Genomic DNA, 24,626 nt, shown 5'->3' on the forward strand with positions numbered 1-24,626 from the left:
ATGAAAAAATTAATTAATAAAAAGAATTATCCAAAAGTAAAAATAGTAGCATAAAAATAGCACAGTACCTGAATAACACTGTAGATGGTTTCAACAGAATCGGTACTTTCATAAATGAGTACATGCACCAGCAAAACACTTTTCTGCTACTGCAACTAATCCTAGTAGAGCAATGCTCTTATTTTGTGCATGGCAAGTATAATGTTATGATATACACCACAGTGAATGTAACATTATTTTTTTTAAACCTTGACCAAATTAGTTAATGTTTAAACTCGGATTATTTCCTAAAATAAGGAGACATGGATACAATATCATACAGGTTCCATATAACAATTCATGGGAATTAAAAAAAAAAAAAGGCACAAAACCTTAAGAACAGAGCAAAAAGCATGCTTTGTGGCTTGAGAGTATTTGGTTTATACAGGAGTAAGTCGTTAGGAACTTAAATGAAGCATTTAATTACTGAGATGGAAGATAAGGTTTCTGGTAATGGGGCATTTAGTTTAGCAATGGGGTAAAACATACAGTAGCTGAATGCAGTCTGGACAAATTCAGTGTCAGAATAAAGTGCAGGTATTTAATTGTGAGATTAAGTAACTACTGGAAAAAATTGGTGATGTGTACTTCCTCTGTATGTATGCTTAGAGTACTGAAATAAATAATTTTAATGCACTTAACCACATCTAGAAAGAGTACATTTCTGCTAAGAATTACTATATAGAATTTTATGACCTGAATTATGCAGATCAGAGTGGATTATTGTTTTACATTTTACAGCCTTTAAATCTGTAAATTCACAACTACTCTGTTAACCATCACATGCCCTATTTTTAATTGAAAATCAAATATTCTAGTGAAAACTTTGTAAACAAGTAATTTAAAAGTTAAAATATTAAAGAAATTAACTTCAGTTGGACACCATGCAGATAAGGGCAAAACTATGTAAGCAGTATCTGCAAGCAAGTAGCAGTCAGAGCTTGAAAATCATACTACAAAACTGAAGGTGAATGACCTTAACCTTTATCTCCACTTATAAACTTATCAACTATGAGTAGTTTCACTCCATTAAAAAAAGACTGATGAGTGAGACTAGAGGCCATGCAAAGTCTGAAATAACAAATATTTACGAATTCCTCTCTTTCAATATCACTTTTCCTTTTGGCACTTGCCACGCTAGTGTTCCAGGGCTTTCATTCCAGTAAACAGTAGTCACTTACTCAGCCTGCCTTAAACATAAATTTCTTTCTGCAGCCATGGGCATCAGCTTTTGAAAGAGCTACCTATTAATAATGAAAGCCTCTTTGTTGTGGCAAAAATCTCTTTCCAGTAAGAAAGCTCACCGTAGTGCCTCCATTGCCCAAGAGAAGAGAGATTGATGATAAACTTTTTCATTACCCTTTTCTTCTTATTACTGATGTCTTCTTTATCATGTCAAATTCTTTTTCTTTATTGCAGCCCTGGCCAGAACTTCAGGATGAATTGTGTTGAAAATGAAACCTACTTTTACCTTATACTCAGTATATACTTTATTCTGACCATAGTGCTTATACTTTTTTTGAAAATGTCTCAGAAAAAGTTTCCAAGAATTCTTAACAAATGAATGGGTTTTTATCTTACAACAGTAAGAATGTGAAGTGTCAGCATTCCAAATTTGGCCTGTCAGACATGTGTCATCATATCTTACTTCCCTTTCTTATCTTTTGGGGAATTTATCCCCAGACTATCTGTGGGAAAAAATGTTCCCACTAACATAAAAGCCGTTCCACTCTCTAGGTTTTCTCTGCCCTAGAGGTCATCTGAGAATACTGAAAGCTAATATTTGTTCCAAACTGGCACTGCTGGCAGCATCAAGAAAATGGTATGCACTTGATTACCTTCTCTCTTGAAGGACTTAGAACACCGAGTGTCTCTGCAGTCCATTCAGCATTTGCAGAAAACTTCCTAGTCCCATTCCAAAGCCAAGCTTTTCTGCCTTCATTGTTTTGAAGTAAACAGTTGCCTTTTTTTTTTCTTTTTTAATTGAGGAATAAGAAAAACATGACACCTTTTAATGAAAACAAATCCTTAATAAGGGAGTGCATCCAAAGCATAGCTGTATCATATCTTGCCTGTCTGGCCAAATCACTTGGGGTTTCATCTACATTGACTCAAAGAGCAATCATCCATGTTTTGACTAGATAAACCTAGTTTAATGTCATCCCTGTAAATAGTAATTATTGAATCACTGATTGCAATGGAAAAAGATTTGCAGATGACAAGGCTCTAAAACTAGATTTTATATAACTAAAAGAGTCAGCAATTAAAAGCTAACAGAGAAAAATAAAGCAGTGTGCTGCTGCATAGCTTAAGGTTAATGAACATCTATTTTGCAGGCAAAAAGACTCATTTCTATATTTTCTAGAAATAGATTTTCTTTTGAGATTTCAGTTTTGTCTCAGGGTAGTCATATAACTTTTTGTGAGAAATAGAAGTGCTGGTAACTAAACCTTTACCTGAGAGACATGCAGAGAGATGAATGGAACGATAAGCTGACTGCTAGGACTGTGGTAAAAATAGAGCAATAAGAAAAGGGATAGAAAACCCTCAGAAACTTCTGTTGGTGAGGCTGTTTCTCTTCCAGACTGAAAGCAGCATATCAGCAGAGTTCATGTGCTTATTTTCCAAACCCTAACTTATTCCTCTGTCTGGAAAAAGCCATATGGCTGGTGCTGTCTTCCCACAGGTACATTTGCATAACAAGGCAGCACTGTATTTGTTGTTAGAGCCAGCCATACCAATTACAGTTTGGATATGGGGCTGTGCCAGACATTGTCAAGCCTGCAACAGATTAGAGGGAACACGAGATGTTGGAAAAGTAATGGAAATGTATCACGACCACAGCACATCAAGAACCCGGCTGTCTTATGGAGGAGACCCGTGTGTTCCTCATCTGTGAGATGGTTTCTTTCAACCCCGAGTGGTCTGCTTGTAAGAAGAGGTTCTCTTAGTCTTAGAAATGTGTCCTGACAATGCGATGAATTCATGACAAACTCTCATTTTCCTTTAAGGAAACAGAAAAAAAGAAATATTTAAAAAATTGCTAATTACTATTTCAGCGGCTCAGTTAAAGACCAAATCTAGCCAAATGAAGATGCCCCCTTAACTAGCCAAATGTATAGCCATTTCTTTATCATTCTATTAGTTTAACAAGAAGTCTTTGTAGGCTTTTCAGACCAAAAACAGTGAACACTTTTGTTTTTATTTTGCACAGTGTTTGCCTTTCTGTAACAACATGATTACTGCCAAGATGAATGTAGTTCATGTGAAATTTTCAAAACTTGAGTGCACTTTTTCATCAGTTCAGAACGCGTATCAGAAAAAAAAAAAAAAGAAAGAAAAACTTAAAACTAAGAAAAATAGTATGTTTCTGGCAAAAAATGCTATTACTTTCACTTCAAATTTAGATGAGTGGAGTGTTTGCCTTCGTCTTTCCAAATGTGATCAGTTTAAATGTATTTAAAGTAATTAAATCAGCAGAGCACAGAATAAACCTTCCTTTTGGAGTGTCTGCTGCTGTCAGTCTTCCTGAAATGGGTCATCCAATCTGCAAAACAGGGCAGGGATATTTATATTGTTATTTTAGTAAAACTCTAAGCAGTTTCCCAAGTGGCATCTTCAGCGTAGCGGTAGGTATCCCTCCTATGCTCCTCACCTCTGACTCTGCTACAGTTGTGGAGGTTTGAAACTTCAGCAACACCCTGAGTTGTTCTCTAATTTTGAGGGAAGATCTTGACTTCCTTCAACCTGATGAGGTTGAAATCAGCCCTGTCTTGAGCAGGAGTTTGGAGTAGGTGTTCTCCAGAGGTTCCTTCCAACCTAAATTATTCTATGTTTTCATGGGAAGTAGAAGAAGATGAAAATATGTAAAATTCATTCTTTTGCACTGCTACTTGCCTGGTTTTTATTTGGAATAAAGAATCACCTGTAGAACAGTCGAATTCTGGTCAGTACAGAAAAAAAGTGCTGGCAAATGACCACCCTGTAGTATAATGGGAAATGTGAAAACTGGTGGTGAAAAAGTGGAACCAGATTCCTGCAAGGGGCAGATCTCCTGCCAGACCCGAGATACAACCTTTGGGGAAATCAAAGAGATTGACTCAGTGTAATGCACAATGTGCCTGTACAGCCAGTAAATCGAAAGGGACAGGGTCACAGTCTGTTCTTTTTTTTTTTTTTCTTATCTCGCAGAGGATTTTGGTTTCATTTGCAGTACAGAACAAGAAATTGAATTTCAGTTCAGAAATGTGACAGACTACTGACTGAATGGCCTTCAAAGGAAGACAATAAAAGGTTCTTTAAACATTACAGGAGATAAACCCACTAACATGGGGGTGCTTCTTTTTTAGGTTTTGCATAGATTGTCTGCGTTGTCCTGTTAGCGTTGAGAGGTCTCATTAAGTTGATACATTTATTATAAATATAAATATATGATATTGTGAGGTTTTCTGCTTCATAAATTTTGAGCTGAAAACCTAAGGGTTGTAAATGTCCCAAACAGTGACTGAAAGTGGATGATATCAGGTTGATGTATAAATAGGAATGCAGTGCTTCTGTCTAAATTAAAGGGAGTTGAACAAAATGTGAGAGTGGAATTTTACAGACCTGTTGGTATTGGTTTTCTAAGTAACCGATGTTAGCATATGAAGATACATATATTTTTTAATCTCTAATTGTGTTTATTTTAATACTATGTAATTGAGAGCTAAATATGTATGAAGGTAACATTCAAAAAGATGAATGTAGGTGCTGGGCATCTCTGAAAATCCTACCAGAAACTTTGCATTGTAATTCATATTTGAAATGTTATTTTGCTGTTATTTAAAGTCATATTAAAATTAAATCACAGTAGTACTTTATCAGTTGTGAACTCTTTTTGCTACTAGGAAGTCACCATTAACACAATACATTGTGGTGGATTGACCTTGGCTGGCGGTCAGACCCCCACCCAGTCATTCTCAAACTCCTCCTCTTCAACAGGACAGGCGAAGAAAATAATAAGCTTGTGGGTTGAGGTAAAGGCAGTTTAACTAGAAAAGCGAATGCCAAGCACAGAAGCAAGGAAAAAAGAGGGAATTTATTCATTACCCACCAGCAGGCAGATGTCCAGCCAGTTCCTGGGAAGCAGGGCCTCAGTACACATATAGCAATTGCTTCAGAAAACAAATACCATAACCATGAATGTCCCTCTCTCCTCCTTTCTCCCCTCATTTTTATTGCTGAGTATGACGCCATACAGTATGGAAAATCCCTTGAGCCCGTTCAGGTCAGGTGTCCTGGCTGTGTTCGCTCCCAGTCTCTTGCCCATCTCCAGTCAACTGCCCTTTTGAGTGATGGGTTGGAGATGCCTTGATGATGCACAAGAACTGAGCAATCACTAGAATACTGGTGTGTTATCAACACCATTATAGCTACAAATGCAAACAACAGAACTATTATGTGGTGGTATGAAGAAAGTTAAGCCCATCCCAGGCAGACTCGATACATATGTCAAGAGGAGATGTTTTATCAGTTTTATGACTGATTTAATGCTGTGACCTGTCTTTGGATACAAATTCCTTTTCTGTAAACATGTGAGCATTTGAAAAAGACATTTGAAAAACACTTAGTGAGCACTATATCTGATATACAGCTAGTGAAATATTTATTTCTAAAAATAATAAAAGTTTAAAGAAAGATGTATTTAAATTCTAATTACAAATGGGATTTAAAAGCCTTGAAATATGATAATTTAGTCATACTCCACCTCTAGCCAGTATTTTCTGTTGAATAAGTCTCACAGTATTTTACTGCCTTCTACCTTCATAGTGGTGTGTCCATTACTGTTTGAAAGTGAGCTGTTTATTATCTTTATCTTCTTGTTTAAAGAACAAAATATTGTACAAGGCTTTAAAGAATTGCATTTTGTCTTGTCTGCTTCAGAACAGGCACTTTTAACCATTATCATGTCCTCAGCTGGCTTCAGAATGCTGGGAGAATTTTTGCAGTGGCAGTTCCTGAGCAGAGAAAAGGGTTTATAATTGCTCTGAAAGCCATCCTGCAACCTTCTCTTTCTTCCATTCATCATTGTAGAATACCAGTTTAATTACAAGATCTCCTACATAATCAATAAGTAAACTAAGGAAATACCATAAAATACATTGGTATTGCTCCTGAAGCTTTGTGAGCATCCACATGTAAATATCTCAAGGTATTCTTATTAATGACACTATTTGCTTCAGCTAGTAACATGTGGATGATAACTTTCAGACAGTATGAAACTGTCTCTGGATCAGATTATTGTTGAACAGTAGCACTTTGAAAGGGTTTCCATGATGAACATTAGACAAAGATAGAATGTTTACTCCATAGTTTAATTCTGGTTATATCTTCCTACTTGCCATCTGTTCAATCTTAAATTTGCCTTAGTATTTTAATGAAATCTTAATTGCAATTTACTCGTTCTTGTAAAGGTTTCTTACTGACAATATTTTCTCATGTAATCTTTTACGCTATTTGAAAACATCTTTTTCAAACTTACAACTAAATAAAAGGTAATTTTTTTCAGTTAGAATGGTATTTTCCAAAACTGCATATTTTATCTTTAGTATCTCACCGGTTTTAGTTGCAGTTTGGGATGTGCGCAGACTTGCAAGGACATTTTATGGATGTGAGACCACTCTTAAAACATAAAAATCCATTTCTTGTCATATCTCACAGTTTAAGAATCCAATAAAGATGAGTCTAAAGTTAACCAACTACATTTACATTTAACTGAACTGAGATCTCCAGAAGATGATTCGTCTGATTTGGAGATATTCTTGTAGGTTAATGTCAGTAGGCAGCACTAGTGTGTTATCAACACCTTTTTGGTCACAAATCTAAAACACAGCACCATATGAGCTGCTATAAAGAAAACTAACTCCATCCCAGCCAAACCCAGTGCAGATGTCTCAGATAAGTCAGACAAATTACTTCTGTAAAGTGCTTATTTTTCTCCATTGACTGTGGAGAGAAATGCACTTTTCTAGGGGATCTTTTTTTTTATTATTGTTTTTTTTAAGTCTGTAGATGAGGTGAGATGATGAGATGAAATGAGATGAAACCCAGTATTTGTAACTAACAGGCCTTAAAAATATGGACCAAACCACCAAAGTTTAGTGTCTGGGTATCAAAAATGCACATACATGTATCTCTCCACTGTTTGATGATGTGCTAGTCCTTTACTTGGGAAAAATTAGGAGAATATTATTTTTGAGGATTTTGAGGATTTTTCCATTGTGTGTCTTAAAGTTCTACTACAAGTGATAGTGCCTGAGTAAACACTTGCAGTGTTTGATTCTGACATATCTGTGTTCTGATAACTCATTTTCAAGTCATTAAAAGAAGACTGTATTGCAAAATGGACAATTATGTTGATTTGAGGATAAAATTCTCAAAAAACTTTTGACATCTCCCCACTTTATTTCAGTGATGTTTTCATTTAAAATGCTGAGTAGTGTAAGAAAGTGTAAGTCAGTAAAATACAGAGCAAATTTACAGCAGATTATAGCATTGGACTCTTCAGATTATATCAACCATTGGATGGTCAAGTAGTCATGACAGAGATGTTTGCTTTGTCAGCCAAAGAGTGAAAGAACAGACTGTCTTCTTCCCTGCATTTTCCATGTGTAATTCTCTGCCAGGATCGTATGCCAGCTCTTGTCAGATGACTGGCCCTAGACCCAGTTGTTCTTTATATATCGTTTTCAAGTAATATAGTAAAGAAGCAATCTCCTCGGTTTATTGATTTGTATATTGCTTGAAGTCTAGTTCTATTCCATCTGCTCTGCAATCTGCTGCTGTTATTATGTTGTGAGAGAAGCCAACCAAATCCTCAGACCAGCTCCTGAGTTGTCATGTCAGATTTTCTTTCCATTTCTTCTCAAAGGTACTTGTGAGAATGGCAGATCATTACTTCTTAACTCCCAACAGTTTCTGTATTCCAGCCTGGTTTTCTAGACTGCAGCAAGACTGATATACACCACTCATCTTCAACAGATACAAACCCAAACATACATAACAAAAAGATATTTTCTGTTATTTTGTACCTGTAAGTAGCTTTAAATAATAACTTTTTCTCATAGGAGAGTTTCCTAGTTTATTTCAGTGTATGAACTGAGTACTGGCTACGTGTATACAGACTGTAGAACTTGGATAACATTTTAGAACAAAACATTTTCAGAGGAAGTGTTTCAGAAGGTTCTTATTTAGGGTTCATTTGTGACTGAATCAAATTGTAGTATCCATCTTCAATCTGAAAAAACTTGGGTTTTGGGCTGAATTATTGTTTCTACTGACATGGTTCTTTGAGAAGCTTAGAAAGGCTGACATGCTAATACCATTTTGGGTCTTCATAAGACCTTTGTGCAGTTATTTGTGCCATTGTGTATTGATGTTCTGGGCTGATACACACTCTCAATTCCTTCAATAAACTGAAATTTCCGTCTCCCTTTATCTGCACACACCCTAATACAGTAAAGCATCCATAAGCAGCTATAAGCAGTAAAGTAAACATTATAGAAAGTTTGGACCTATTTCTTTGTTTGAAAATAAGATTTTATCTGGGTGCTTTTCAAGGAAGGAAGCATCTGTCCTTTTTTCTTCTTGCAGTGAGACTTGGTCTACAATGCTGAGATTCTAGACAGGTGAATCTTTACAAAAGGAGTAGCAAAATAAAGCTGAATCTGAACACTTTTCCTGAAAACATTTGAGGATTGTGACCACATCTGTTCCATTCTAGCATCTGACCTTTCTTCCTTTTCAAATATTTTGTTCTTGAAATGTATTTCTGCATTTCTGTGTATACTCATCGTCATTTCCTTCCCATCAACTTTGTCAGCCCAGTTTCCCAGTTCTCCTACCCTTCTTCCTTCTTTTAAGTTTTTTTTTTTTAATATTCTGCTTCCCCTATTACACATATTTTTCCCTGGTTTGGGTCCATTGCTGGTCTTCTTTCATCATTCACTTGGCATGCTGAGAGATTCCCTCACCCCCTGGTGGAATCCGTGGAGTAGATGTGAAAGCCCTTAGTGTTTGGGAAGAAGGAACTAAGCAGAGATTCTCCAAGGGCCTTTGCTCCATTTTTTGTTCAGGCTTTGCCTATATACAACACAAAGATCCTATAGGAAACAGAGTTTATATTTTCATTTAATTGTACAATTGTACAATTTAATTGCGTTTTGACTTATTCTGTCTCTCAATGTAAAAAAACAAAAAAACCCAAACACCTGATATTCTGCATAAGGAAAATGTGTCTGTGTGTATGTTTAACTTTTATATTATTTACACTAATATAAAATACATTTCTCTTATTTTGAGGGGAATATTTAACAAAAACTAAACTATGTAATGATGTGAGGTTAAAAATGAAGTGCCATCTTCCTTTATTTTATTGAACTCTGACTGCAGGATAAGAAAGGGAAAATCTTAGCTGTTTGCATAGCAGTATTCTGTGCTAAATCCTTGGCTCTTTGGCACTGTGGTAAATGGGTGAGGTCTTGTCATAATCAAAGACATCACTTGAACTAGAAATCCAGAGCAGTCAGCTGTAAAGTGCACTTATTCCTAGCACCTTTTGAATTTTGTTTTAGGAGTTTAACAAATGTTGTCTTTGCTTTTGAGAAAGGATTTAGATTTAAATAAATAATTTTAAATGAACATAATTTAAAATAAACAGCCTGTAAGCATAAACAAGGCCTTGAGCTTTCTGATCTGGCCACTTAGCCATATTTAGCATGAGGGATTGAACAAGTTCATCCCTTGAGTTTTCTTCCAACCTATTTTTTTTTTCTGTGATTTTACCTGCTTTATTTAATTATTACTAATTATTTGATGGATCTGTCAATAATCTAACACTTAAGAAAACTTCATCTTATGAACATCCATGAAGTCCAGTTTTGTTTCTACTAATTCAGTGAACACCCCACAAGCTCCAAGCAGGGATTACTTACTCACGCTTCCTTTTTTTACTAAAATTATACTTCTGCAATGCAATGTAGCAGGACTCTGCCCCACCATCCTTCCATTCAGTCTCAGATGTTGTCACTGACTGGTCTTGTTCCTGACTCATTCATTACAAATATTACTTGTCTTTATAGAGAATAATTCAAATAAATACTTATTTTTTAAAAATCAGTTTAGTTGACTCACCTGTTCTACAACCTTAACACTTCTGTACTATTTTTTACAAGTTTAATGATCATGATATGAAGTCCCAGATTGGTTTCAATGATTTAAAATAGTCATTACAAGACCTACACGGTGCATTTCAGTCATTCTCTCACAGCATTGTTTACATACTGTGGTACTGGCTCATAAAGAAACATGATAAGTTTCTTGTGAAAAAATAATATTTCTATAGAAAACAGGAAATTGGTAAATTGATTTTGATACTATTCAGATGTAATTAGGCTTTAAATTACCTTACTGTTGAAAGATTAATGTTTTCATATCTGTAGTTAAACTTTGAATCCTCTAAAGGAATATCTGACCTTAGTCTGCATTGTAGTTTGAGGCAGAAATACGTTTTTCTGAAAGAAAAAACTTGCATAAGAAATGCTAATCTAAAGTTATTTGGACACTAAACTTTTTTTCAGTCTCCCAAGATTTTTTTCAGATTGGAAGGATTTCCTGTCCCAAACAGCAAAATAAATTAAAATGATGCAAATGCTTATGATTTGCAGATTTGGAAAGAAAGCTGGAATGATCATTGAAACAGGCTGAAAAAAAATAAAACTAAATATTTCTAAGTATAAGTAACTTAATTTTTAAATCAAACCACAATATTATTTTCAACTTGAGAACTGGCAAGTTTTTTGCATTTTGTAAATACACTTGTATTTCCAGTTATTTATTTTTTCTCCCAATCTATTAAAAACAATATGTTCCTTCAAGTGATTACAGACTCTGAATGACCTACCATTTTATAATGACAGTAAAATGCTCCTGACCATTTTTTACTCCTGGTAACTTTGAAAAAAGAGACAGAGGTACCAGCAGCACTTGGCACTGCAAGCACAGAAGCCAAATCGCATATCTTCATATCTTACGTAAAAGGTAATGTGAATGGATTTGAAACTGTCATTTAAAGCCTGTGTGTCATGGAAATCACCTTCTAGCCTGTAAAGGTTGTCTCCTCTGCTTCAGATACCCTGACGTGTCTCTGTAGCAGAACTCTGGAAACAAAAATGTCAAAATTCAAACTTATCACACTGTACTAATACAGTAATAAATAAGCAAAAATATATTTTTTAAAACAGTCTGTTTAGCAGCAATTATACTCCTTCAATACGTGTTTACATATTTTGACGCAGTTTGTAAGGTGAGTCACATGTAAATCTCCACTGCTTTAAAAATGGGCATCCATATGCAGGTTGCGTTCATCTGTATTTTCAATTACTTCTCAAAGTCAAACTCCATTCAAGAGGTTAAAATACTGGTCAAACGTTGCTGTAGAGAAGCATCTCACCTTGTTCCAGTCAGAGGTCCCTGCAGTGTCTAGCACTGTTCGGTAAAGCACTACAAGTTTCCTGGTCTATGCTGAAAGGACAGTCCTTTGGCCACTTGTCATTCAGCTGCATGGTGTCTGCGGTTCTTGAAAATAAACTGTTAAAAGAAGGCCTTGTTTCACCCAATCACTACAGCAGACCCTTAAAATTCAAACTAATATTAATCTTCACAAAGCCTTAAAACATTATCGTTAAATAAGAAATCTACTTTGTTTATAATAAGTTTTTTTAAAAAGTGAACTCCCGAGAAATTTTCACAAGTTTATTTTACATTATGGGCTTACAATTTTTTTTCAGAGCCCGTTCAAATTCTTTTCAGCAGAAATCTGTCAGCAGAGATTCTATGCCAGCCTTTCCTTGTTCCCTCAGTTCCAATAAATTGTGACATGTCGTTTGTAGGTTTCTGGCATTTAATTATTCTACTTTATTAAGTCAAACAAACAAACAACTATTTATCAATGATTCAGGGAAGTTTAATATGTTAAAGAATGATTAATATGTAAAATTGCATTATCTGCTAATACTTATAAGTTTCTACTAAAGTTTGCTAAAATATATTTCTGCTTTTGCTTTGCCAGTTGGGCTGCTACTTACATGCAGAGTCTGTTCAGTGTTTTTTACCAGCTGCAAATTGGTCTAATAATACTGCCGTTACTAGTTTATTCAGCACTATAATAATGCATTTAAACTCTCTGCCATCCCTAAAACTGAAATGGATAGAAAGTACAAAGTTGATGCTGGAATCCACAGAAGTTTTAAATGTTTTCAAAGCACTTGGTCAAAGTGGTAGAGTTCCAACTATTTAATTTAATTTTGTTTAAATTCTGGGGATGATATGAGGAGTTCTCTCTCTTTTTTTTTTTTAATTTTTTTTTTAAGTGGAATATTTTTTTCTTGTAACTGCCAGTTCTGAGAATATTGCTGCACATCTGCCCTTATCCCTTCTTAGCTGTACTGAAATGTCAATGCTGGCAATGGTTGCATGTAAGCCATGTCCCATTCTGAAGAGTTCAGCAGTGCAGCATTGTTCAAAACCATTCTTACTAGTATTGCACCAAGTATTTATTTAAAATACCATGTTTTACTGCATCTCTCTCTTGGTAAATTACTAACCTGACTGAATCTTCCCAAATGCATTGCTTGTTATATTCTCTAGTATCTGTGAATGTTATTATTAACTTTTAGTAACTATTTTAAAAAATATCAACATATTATCCAGTTTTTAAGAGAAACAAACCTACAACATTTAACAGAATATTAAATGTAAAAAAAAAAAAAGCTTTATAACATTTTTCTAAATTTTAGAAACTCTGAACATACATTTTTCCTCAGTGTACATGTGTATAATTTAACTTCCTGTTTAGCAACTTGTTGAAAATCAGCACTCATTACCCTTCTCACGACATGTACTGCAAGGGCTGACACTGCAAGCTTGTATATCTGCAGAGTGTATTACAGTATGATGAGTCAAGATCCTCTTTAAACCCTCAAAATGGGTATGTCCAAGGCCACTTGTCCTGCCTGTGTCTCTGGGCACCTGTGCTAGCATTTTGGACCTTTTTACTGTATGATGATTCATTTCATTAATGAAGTGTATCAAATAAGGCATGTAATGTACCAGCTCATGCTACAGTTTTGTGGATTAGTTCCAGAATTTTACTGGCCTATTAAAAGAGATGCTAAATAGTGAACATGGTTGCCTTAACTTATTTGATTGTCCACTAAAACAATTTTCAATGGACAATTCACTTAGCAGTAAGTAACCATCTTAATCCTTTCCTGTGGTACCAAACAGACATGTAAGAGGCAAGTGTTTATTTCATTGCTTCATTTAAAAAAGCTTATGTGGTGGTTATAGAGTTTAAGTGGAAGCATAAACAGCTACGTATAAAAAGTCCACATAGGGAACAAGAAACTCCAACAATTTGCAATAAAGAAACTATATTAAGGATGGGAATATATTTTAAATCCTGTCCCAATTTTCTTGAAACACATTAATTACAACTGTACTTGTGATCTAATCCAGACTCCTATCTTGACCAGTGGCATCCATTCTACTTCTCTAAAAGTGAAGGAAAGGGAACGTGTTATATGTAAAAGATGATACTTGTACAAGATATGGAATCATAGAATCATAGGATCATTTTTTGGGTTGGAAGGGGCCTTCAAAGGTCACCTAGTCCAACCCTCCTGCAATGAGCAGGGTCATCTCCAACCAGATCAGGTTGCTCAGAGCTCCATCCAGCCTGGCCTTGAGTGTTTCCAGGAATGAGGCATCTACCACCTCTCTGAGTGTTTCAGCACCCTCATTGTAAAAAATTTCTTCCTCATGTCCCATCTAAATTTGCCCTCGTTTAGTCTAAAACCATTACCACTTGTCCTGTCACAACAGGCCCTACTAAAAAGTCTGTCCTACTCTTTCTTATAAGCCTCCTTTATATATTGAAAGGCTGCAATAAGGTCTCCTTGGAGCCTTCTCTTCTCCAGGCTGAACAATCCCAACTCTCTCAGCCTTTCCTCCATTCCTCTGATAATTTTGGTAGCCTCCTCTGGACCTTCTCCAACAGGTCCATGTCTTCCCAGTACTGAGGACTATACAGCTTCTGTTACCCCTCACTTAAAGGAGGCTGAAACACACATTTCTTATACTCCTGGAGTGTACCATTTACAAAAAAAAACCCTGCTGTCCTAATAGGGGTTGGTCATCACTTTTGATTTTCATATTGAGAGTGACAGTGAGACAGAATTCTCTAACTTGGAAAGTCATCAAACCAGTGTCCCTTGGAATAGGTACTGGATGTCATGTGTTGCCTACCGTCCAAGTGAGGTGCATACACCTCTTCTACATTAACAGACAGAAATGCAATTGCTTCATTTTCCAATGGGCCTTGTCTTCTAGGCAGGCTTCTGAAACACTTCACAGATGGAAATCCACAGGCAAACCAAGTGGAGGAATAAACACTTTATGCATATCAATCAATACAGGATGTGAGCTATAAGCCAGATGGCTTATTCCTTTGAAGAGTGAGCAGCTCTGGTACATGCCTAGCAGCAGAACTTTAAATGGCTTGGGAGCTTTAAAAGCCAAGTGCTCAGTGTAAGTTAGGCAGCCCTCAGACCTGTAGACTGATGAGCAGAGGTTTTCAGAATCACAGTTCTGTTGTCTGTTTTAAAACAAAAACAAAAAAGCACACTTATATATAAGTTATCAAACAGTAATGTTCAGTTACAGCATAAGTCCATCAGTCTCAGGTGTTCTGTACTGTGCCATGGATCTGTCTCACTATGGCTAAGCTGGTTTTGCATCCTCTTTTTGTTATGTTCTTGGAGATTAGCCTGCTCAGCCTCTTGTGGCTGGCACCTCTTTGACATCCTCTCAAGGAAAATCACCAGTTCAATGCCCTTAATTCTCTCTGTTGTGGTGTCATAGAAAAAGTTTCATCTGAAACTCCAAAGTCTGCACTGGGGCTGGTTAGGGGCTATATGACTGGCTGCTGTGCTCTTCATACTGTTTGTTGGTAGCTGTGCATTGTGCCATTCTCATTATTATGTGCCAACTTGTAGGACAGCAGGTTGTCTTGTCTCCATGCATCTTCCAGTTCCCTGTGGCTCTGACTTCCATTTCTGGCAGTAGAGGGGTAGCTTTTCAGCTGAGAAAAGTGCTACCAAGTGTCTCATTTGCCATTCTGTCATTTTAGAGTGAGAAATATGGATCAGGAACTGTATGCAGTCTTTTGTGTGTGTTTTCATTAATGCTGACACACTTTGCCTTTGCTAAATTAAGAGCAATGGAAGCTTGTGGTGCCACATCTAAGCACATCTTTGCAGCCTGCGTGAACTCCCATGCTGTCCATTGTTGGTTGTTGTCAAAGCATTTCACTTTGCCAGGTGCAGTAAGGAAGATGAATTCCATATAGATAATCAGCTATTTAGGGGACACGCCATATAATAGAACTGCCTGAGAAAAGCACATATCAGACTGCAGAACATGTGCAGACTTTTTGTCACTCAACATAAAAGATATCTAGTCCTCCCTCCTTTTCAAAGAGCCTTAAATTACCACTCTCTATGGGTGTAGTTATTAGAGACTCTGTACAGAACATGCCCTGTGTGCCATGTGCCTTAGGTACTCTAGAGTGTATAAAAAGCCAGCTGAAGGGTATTTGAGATGCACCAAGGTTGCCAAAAGGCATAAAAAGAAAACTAAATCCTTCCAAAAGTGGCTATGCTTTCATTGTAGTCCATGGTGACCTAGGGTTCAGTTGAATCTTCATTGTCACATTTGTCACGGGCCTTACGAGAGATCCAGATCTCTTTGGATTATCATCTGGTGACCAGGATATGCATAACCATCCTGCAGCAATATAAATAAACAAATCCTTCACCCAGCATGTCAGCAGTAGTGTAAGGATGACTCATGCTCTAATCTGTATTGACTATTCTGACTGGGGCTCCATTGAGAATTTGGATCCTTGGCTTACACTTAAATTTAAGTGTTCAAACTTAAGTATCTAATTTCAAGCTATATCCCAGTTTCAGAGTCTTGTAATGGTCAAGAAAACATCATCTCAGCACTGAGTTTCAGACGTGACTTTTATTCCAGTGCCTAGAACAATGCTGATAGCACCACAGTGGCCTCTACATCTTTATCCAACTTAAAATCAAAAATGTTTCATTTACTTTCAGACTGTTCATCATTTTGGCAGCTGCTGAAGTATCATTCTTCTTTGAAAAAAATGCTCTGATATCTTCCTTACTCTGAACAATTCATCTTGGCTAGTGCTGTTGTTTCCCTCTTTGTTCTGTGCACAGTCTGCTGCTGACTCTAGAAAAGTGATCAAATGCATTGGGCTCATACATCTTTTTACTGACTTGCTGCTATTAACTTACCTTTTTCAACAACATGAATGTAGACAGCACCTTATGATGTGATTTTTTGGACTCTGTTTTAGAACTATGTGTCTCAGCCTTCTTTTGGTTCCTCTGTTTTGTCCTGTTCTGTCAGAATTGTGATCTACCTTCAGTAGGATGGCCTCTAAAGAGCAATTTCCATGGCTTTGCAGCTTCCAGTTTTACTGTCTAAGGTTAATAATGGGTTTGTCCCAAATTCCAATTGCAAACTTGTCCCTTATCTACAATATTCACAAGTATTGGGCCTTCAACATTTAATTATTTACACTTATCCTGTCAATTTCTGAAGAGCCTTTGACTCTTGTTACGAGCTTTAACTGTTGTGTTTTTCCTCTCAGTGTTTTCTTAGATTGTGCAATTCATGCAATATGAATGTACCTTGCTACAGAACATAAGTATGGCAAAGCAAAACGAGGCCTTTTGACAAGCTGTAGAAAATATAGGCTGCCCATGACAGTTAACTGGCACCCAACAGCTGTCAGCCCTCCTGCAAGGTGCAGACATGGGTCCTAGCCAGGAAGCGGAGTAGCCAGCTAATGAAAACTGCTCTAATCACTAGCTACAGCCAGAAAAAAAGTGGGGATTTTTCCACAGTAGAATTAATTTTACTTTTGGTACTGCTAAAATATACATCCCAGTAACATCAGCAGGCAATCATGGCTTTTTTGAAAATGTCAGCTGCTCTCATTTATAAACTAAAGCCTGAAAATTCAAAATGGAGGGGTTTTTCATTTTTAGCAGCCAAAAATGCATAGTTTAAAAAAGTCAATTTCTCTTTCTGTAAACTGCAGAGAGTATAAAAGACAATAAAATACTGGTGTATTTCTTTACTAAGAAGAAAATGAATTCTAATAAGATAAAGACAGCGCTAAAACATTTTGTGTGTTCCATAGGAAGTTGTAGCTGTATTTCAATCAGTAAATGCACTTAAAATATGAGTAGGTCATGTTTTTAAGCATTTCTTTATAACAATATGTTATTTTAACTCTAACTGAAGGTCTGTCAATTTACATATTTAATTCAGGCCTTAATTACTTATAGACTACGATGTACGATTTACACTAGGCATCTTGGATGCTTTCATGTTTAAAATGTTTATGTTTCAAATTACAAAAAAGACTGTTAGGATGATATGGTACTTTCAAGACTTTCCTATGTATGTAAGTATTGTATCCAGCTCATCCAACCTTATTATAAGCCTTCAGGTACTTTTAACATTTGTAAAAACAAGTGGCTACAGGGAGAATTTCAATTTCCATTAAAAAAAAACACCGAATGTCTGTTTTGTTTATCTCTTCTTTGTGCTAATACCTACATTCAGTGATCAGTGACTTCTCAGCCTGTTTGGATAGCCTGTCCTGTGTGCACCAGGGGTGGCTGTGGCAGGCCCACTATATGAGGTGGGGCTGTTGGAGTTACCCATGTGGCCTGTTTTTCAGGCGTGTTGTGCAAGTGTCCATTTAGTTTCTGTACACATTTTGTGACCTTTCAACTAATATGTCACTAACAAAAACACAATCTGATTTTCTTCATCTGTTGGTCAGCACATAAATACTGGCTCAGATTTTCTGCTGGAATTTAAAAAAAAAATCCAAGCTATTCTTAATTATCTTAATACTTAATAAGATCATGAGTATTCTAAATTTGATGTGTTGTGAATTCTCACTGAAATTCTGCAAAACTTGCTTGCACTGTTGTGTGACTGGTAGAGTAAAAAGTTAAGTGGCTCGATTATCCTTTTAAAGAGAAAAGGAATTTCATTTTTTTCATGAAGATTTTGCAAAGTCACTGATTCTGGCAATGCTGCAATTCCATTTGTACAAAGGAAGAGGTAAAAAGTAAAATAGTTTATATTTCCAGAAGCGTTACAAAATCCTAAAACCTTTGCCTATCATTATTTTAACACCTTCAAAAGAGACATGGCCTGTAAAATCAGATTCATGTTTCCATTTCTAATTGAAATTGACTCATCCTGGTTCAGTTCTATGGCAAGACTCAGATCTAGCAGAAAAAGAAATGGGAAATCTTTCCACAGTAATAATAAATTTTGTCTCTTAAGCAATTTCTTTATAACTGCATTAAGTAAATGTGTATAGCTTACACTGTGTGTTCTTGTTTCCACAGTGCATACATTATAACAGACTTCATGGGCATCAGGAATGAGAATTTTATGAAGGTAGCTGCAGTTGGGACTTGGATGGGAGATTTTGTCACAGCGTGGATGGTAAGAAACATATTATTACATTTTAAAAGACTAGAAAAGGAATATGTTTCTTGGTTTCAAAGGAAAAAGAAGAGGAGAAGAGACAAAACTCAATTTCTTGAAGTATTCGAGTATTTCAACCCAGACAAGTAGAAAGTTAACAAAAGCAAAGTAGCGTAATGGCAGGGTATTTAATTAGCTGCTCTTCCAGAAGAGTTTTGGTTAAAATATATCAGAGCAATATTCCATTTCTTCTGCTGTGAGTGAGAATTTTGCCATTGACTTCTCTAAGGACAGCACGGTGGCCCTTCTTTGCTGTGAAATAATGTCATGACTTGCTATGTGCTCAAACAGTGAGTAACAGCTAGAGATAAACAAGTCTAATGAAAATGATTTAAAAAGAAAAAAGAGAAACCGAAAGAAGTTACAAAGAGCGAAGGAGGTGAGAGAAAGCAAGGAAGCCATTTGCACTCCAGAATTTGAAGGTAGTCTGATATGAAAGTATCACTTTAAATTTGTCTCTAATTTAGGATTTAGAAGAATAAGGTTTTCATTTGGATTATAATTGTCATAAAGGTTCTCTCCTGAAATACGGACAACCCAAAGATCAGCTTAATGAAAGAGAAACAGAAAATGGCAGCCAACTGGGAACAAAATGAGGCATGTGCACATGTTTTCATTGTTCAGGAAAAGCATTTCTTACACACAAAGTCATAATTTTTTTTTTTTTTTGTAAGATTAGGTATTTATGGATAGTGTAGGTACAAATTTTAACAATTATGACTGTCACATTCATTTAAATTGAGGAAAGAAGTCTATGATTTTTAAGCTTGCAGAATTTGCTTTAACTAATCTATTTTTTTTTTCCTGATTATTCATTGATCACAGTATCACAGTACCACAGTATGTTTGGGATTGGAAGGGACCTCAAAAGATCATCTAGTCCAATCCCCCTGCCGGAGCAGGAATGCCTAGGTGAGGTCGCACAGGAACATGTCCAGGGGGGTTTTGAATGTCTCCAGAGAAGGAGACTCCACAACCTCCCTGGGCAGCCTGTTCCAGTGCTCTGTCACCCTCATTGAGAAGAAGTTTTTTCTCAATTTAAGTGGAACCTCTTGTGTTCCAGCTTGATCCCATTACCCCTTGTCCTATCATTGTTTGCCACTGAGAAGAGCCTGGCTCCATCCTCGTGGCACTCACCCTTTATATATTTATAAGCATTAATAAGGTCACCCCTCAGTCTCCTCTTCTCCAAACTAAAGAGACCCAGCTCCCTCAGCCTTTCCTCATTAGGGAGATGCTCCACTCCCTTAATCATCTTTGTGGCTCTGCACTGGACCCTCTCCAGCAGTTCCCTGTCCTTCTTGAACTGAGGGGCCCAGAACTGGACACAATATTGCAGATGGGGTCTCACCAGGGCGGAGTAGAGGGGAAGGAGAACCTCTCTCGATCTACTAACCACCCCCCTTCTAATACACCCCAGGATGCCATTGGCCTTCCTGGCCACAAGGGCACAGTGCTGGCTCATGGTCATCCTGTTGTCCACCAGGACCCCCAGGTCCCTTTCCCCTACACTGCTCTCTAATATGTAATTTCCCAACCTATACTGGAACGTGGGGTTGTTCCTGCCCAGATGCAGGACTCTACACTTTCCCTTGTTAAATTCCATCAAGTTATTCCCTGCCCAACTCTCCAGCTTGTCCAGGTCCCGCTGGATGGCAGCACAGCCTTCTGTCGTGTCAGCCACTCCTCCCAGCTTAGTGTCATCAGCAAACTTGCTGATAGTACACTCTATTCCCTCGTCTAAATCGTTAATGAATATATTGAATAATATTGTCCCCAATACTGACCCCTGAGGAACTCCACTAGATACTGGCCTCCAACTAGACTCCGCACCATTGACTACCACTCTCTGGCTTCTCTTCTTAAGCCAGTTTGCAACCCACCTCACTACTCTATTGTCTAGACCACACCTCTTCAACTTAGCTGTGAGGATGCTGTGGGAGACTGTGTCAAAGGCTTTACTGAAATCAAGGTAGACCACATCCACCGCTCTGCCATCATCCATCCACCTCCATTTGTTTACTCAAAAGAATCAACAATTTAAGAGGACTTCATTAACACAGGGAACATTGCCTGATGGTGAATGTTTATCATATATCACATAAACATGGATGGAAAAGATCTCAGCACTGGATGTAGCTAGTGACCGCAATAGTCTCTGACATAAGCAAAGAAACAGGCCAAGGGGGATAAATTTTGGAACTGTGGTATGTGTTAGGAGAAAACACTATATGAGTAGTTCAAGCAGGCATGACTGTAAGATGCCAAGTCTATAGTCTATAAAACTGTGGGAATAATTTTAGAAGGGTCATCTGAGTTTCTGTCAATTCATCTTCTATCCTTGACACATTTGGAACATACTGTACAACATACAGAAGGAAAAAAAAAAGTATCAAGGGTTTTTTCAGCTTGTCCAAGACAAATTGTGCTCTGTGAAATGGTGGCCATGAAAAGCAGGTATGGAGCAAATAATCTGTACATATGTTACAGTAAAGACATAAAGACATTGCAGAACTGGTGCATTGACTGATGTTGACAATTAATGTGGATTTCTTGTGAATCAATAATAGCATTCATGGCTAATTCTGAATACCTTAATCTTGACCCTTTTATTTTTTATGGGCTTCCAAAGCTTTATCCCACTATGGATGGAAAAATTATGCACAACCTAAGCTGAGTTGAGTGGGGTCATGTTCATGATACATATGTAACTTAGAGCTCCAGTGATAGATTATGTGAGAGTTGTACTACGTTAGGTAACATTCCATTTTTTCAGTCCCTCTTTTCTCATTTCCTTGAAAAAAGCTGTATCATGCAGCGCTATATAAACCATAGAAATGGCTGAATTCAAGAGGCTTGAGAATCCTGATCCTTTTCTGTGTACTCAATGACCTCAGGTCTTCAGCAGCAGAGACACAATTGGATTGTGCTACAGCAGATTCCAGTGGTGGATGGAGTGATCACTGAAGAACGGGAGAGAGACTGGGAGAGACTGCAGAGGCAGTTTGGGAAGGGGAGGCTGTAAACTAGGCTGGTTCTATTGGCTTTCAGGAAGAGCAGAGTGCATGGGATTGGAGGGTCATTGTGTTTCAGGACATGCTTTGATTGCACAGGGAGAATTAAGAGGTGTGGTGGTTGGTGTTCAGATCTTCAGAGTCGAAGAGAATAGTGAGTTTTATTTTTGCAGTGCAAGTGTCTAGGAAGTTTACAAATCAGTTAATGGAAATTACACTGTTTGAGGGCAAATAAGCTACAATGTCAGATAGAGAGGTAAGAGTAACAGCAGAGAATGAACACGTATATTGGTACAAACCTCCCAGACAAGCTAACTTTAGCAATCTTATTCTATATGAAGAGAAGTTACCATGTTGTTTATAATATTTGAATTTGCTTGACTTTCTGCATGTCAAGTCCAACATGGAATTGGTATCAAAGTGACACGAATCTTCTGTGGGATTATTATTCTTTATGAAGTGCTCCAAACCTGTTTGGAATCCAGAAAGAAAAAACGAACAGGCAAAGGAACCTTCACTCATCTTCCCGTTCACAGCAGTGCTTATATTTTCTAATGTTTAAGTTTCTGTAAAGAAGCCAACCATCCTTAGACTGCAAAGGAGCAGATGAAAAAGCAGATGTGGCCTTCACTTCACCTCACTCAGAACAGCTGAGATTCCATTTTAAAAATAAGCAATCAATAAACAATAATATTGCCCTAGGAGAGTGAGTAGAGGCTTATTAATTCATTAAAGTGATTGAAATGGGAGAAGATGTTTGGATTGCTGTTTGTTTTGGATTTAAGAGGCAGAACTGAGCCACCCCCATCAATGCTTCCTAGCTCACCAACTAGTTTGGTGACAGGGTCTGACTCAATTTGTAATAAAATAAACAATATTCTTTACATTGTGTGTGATGAGAATGGGGCCATGCTATGTGTGCACAGGAGCTTCTCCTTTGTACCTCTGGACAGGAACTTCTGCTAATAATAATCATCTTTGCTGAAATCTGTAGTAAGTGTTAGATGTTCTAAATAAATCTGTGAAAAGGGGAATGGGTGCAATGCAGTAGCTGTCTCTGCATTTTTTCCTCTTTGAAACCAGGGAAGGATATGCTGCACCTGCTTTTACATGCTCTTCTGCTCTCATAAAGTGTCCATTCTGTTCTTATGGAGAGTGCTTTTGATGCAGACACCACAGGATTTGGCACAGTAGCATAGCTTTGAAAAAAAAAGGTTGGATTACACCCAGACAACCCTATGAACAAGCAATTATGGGTTTCTTCTGAGAGAGTGAGCAGACTGAGGAAGGAGCTGATTCCAGGGTAGAATCTCTGATGATTAGAGTTGAGGGGCCTCCTGACCCTCTCTGTAAAAATGAGAAACCTGCTGCAGCTGTGTTTTTCTGAGGGACCTAGTCCTGACCAATGGCAAGCCATGCTCAGAATATACCTGCAGAGTGGATGGCGCTGAACATTGACACAAAGGGCAGAGTACAACCAGAGACTCCTCTGTTCTTTGCAGCCTCCTGGTGAGGTGGGACAGCCTGTTTCCTCCTTACCAGGCACTGTTGGCTTTTAGATCATCAAAGCTGTTGTTCTCCACTTTGAGTGGTAGCTCTTTGGGCTCTCCAAAGATTACATATTGACCCTGCACTATGAATGGTACTAGGACCACATTGAGGGATTTGCTTACCAGCCGCTATTGCCATTAACATTAAAGACATATCCCTGCCTACAAGTCCTACATCTGTGTGAAAGAGTCTAAATAGTAGAAGTTTATTACATCTTCCTTAGACCTTTCTTGCTAGGAGTACCAGAAACTGAAGCAGGTATCTTCAGCCAGAGGCTGGCACTAGTCTCTATAAGTGTATCAGGTACTGATACTCTTAACAGATCCTATTCCCATTTACCTTCCTTCTGAAAGGCAATGTAATTAAGATTCTCTTTTCCCTCATTAATTGCTAGAGGAAACTGAGAATGTTTGAGAGATCACTGAGCATCAGAGACTTTACTGGCTCACATCATGAGAAACAATGATAAAGAGATAGTTTAGTTTATTATTCATCAAACTAGTATTTACAAAATCAGTACCAGAATGTTCTTTTTAACGAGGAAAAGCTAAGACTTCTCTCAGCACTTACTTTAGCACAGTACTTGGCACAATGTCTTGGAGAATAAACTGGCTGTTCTTTCTGACACCTTTACTTGACTTCTAGTTTGAATCTTTCCTTGCTTGGGACCACGAAGACTCCCAAGACCATTTAGTACCTGGGGGTACTAATTGACAGGAAGCTCAACATGAGCCATCAGTGTGCCCAGGTGGCCAAAAAGGCCAATGGTATCCTGTCCTGTATCAAAAATAGCGTGGTCAGCAGGACAAGGGAAGTGATCCTTCCCCTGTACTCTGCATTGGTGAGGCCACACCTGGAGTATTGTGTTCAGTTCTGGGCCCCTCAGTTCAGGAAAGACATTGAAGTGCTGGAGCAAGTCCAGAGAAGAGCAACAAGACTGGTGAAGGGCCTTGAGCATAAGACCTATGGGGAGAGGCTGAGGGAGCTGGGGTTGTTTAGTCTAGAGAAGAGGAGGCTTAGAGGTGACCTCATCACTCTCTATAACTACCTGAAGGGAAGTTATAGCCAGGTGGGGATTGGTCTCTTCTCCCAGGCAGTTAGCAATAGGATAAGGGGGCATGGGCTTAAACTCTGCCAGGGGAAATTTAGGCTGGATATTAGAAAGAAATTCTTTACAGAGAGAGTGGTCAGGCATTGGAATGGCCTGCCCAGGGAGGTGGTGGACTCGCCGTCCCTGGAGGTTTTTAAACTGAGATTGGACATGGCACTTAGTGCCATGATCTAATAAACGGACTAGAGTTGGACCAAGGGTTGGAC

General features: G+C 37.6%; 1 protein-coding gene across 2 annotated transcripts in view; it reads left to right on the forward strand.

Moving 5' to 3' along the window:
- TMEM117 (transmembrane protein 117) overlaps positions 1-24,626 on the forward strand; it is a 242,914-nt gene that overhangs the window by 68,616 nt on the left and 149,672 nt on the right. For both annotated transcript variants that reach the window (XM_082043448.1, XM_082043447.1), the window contains exon 4: positions 18,603-18,702. In XM_082043448.1, the coding sequence (XP_081899574.1) occupies positions 18,603-18,702 (100 nt within the window). The remainder of the gene's footprint in view (positions 1-18,602; positions 18,703-24,626) is intronic.

This window comes from Streptopelia decaocto (assembly GCF_964273445.1).
Source record: "Streptopelia decaocto genome assembly, chromosome: 1".
In the NCBI taxonomy this organism is placed as follows: Eukaryota; Metazoa; Chordata; class Aves; order Columbiformes; family Columbidae; genus Streptopelia; species Streptopelia decaocto.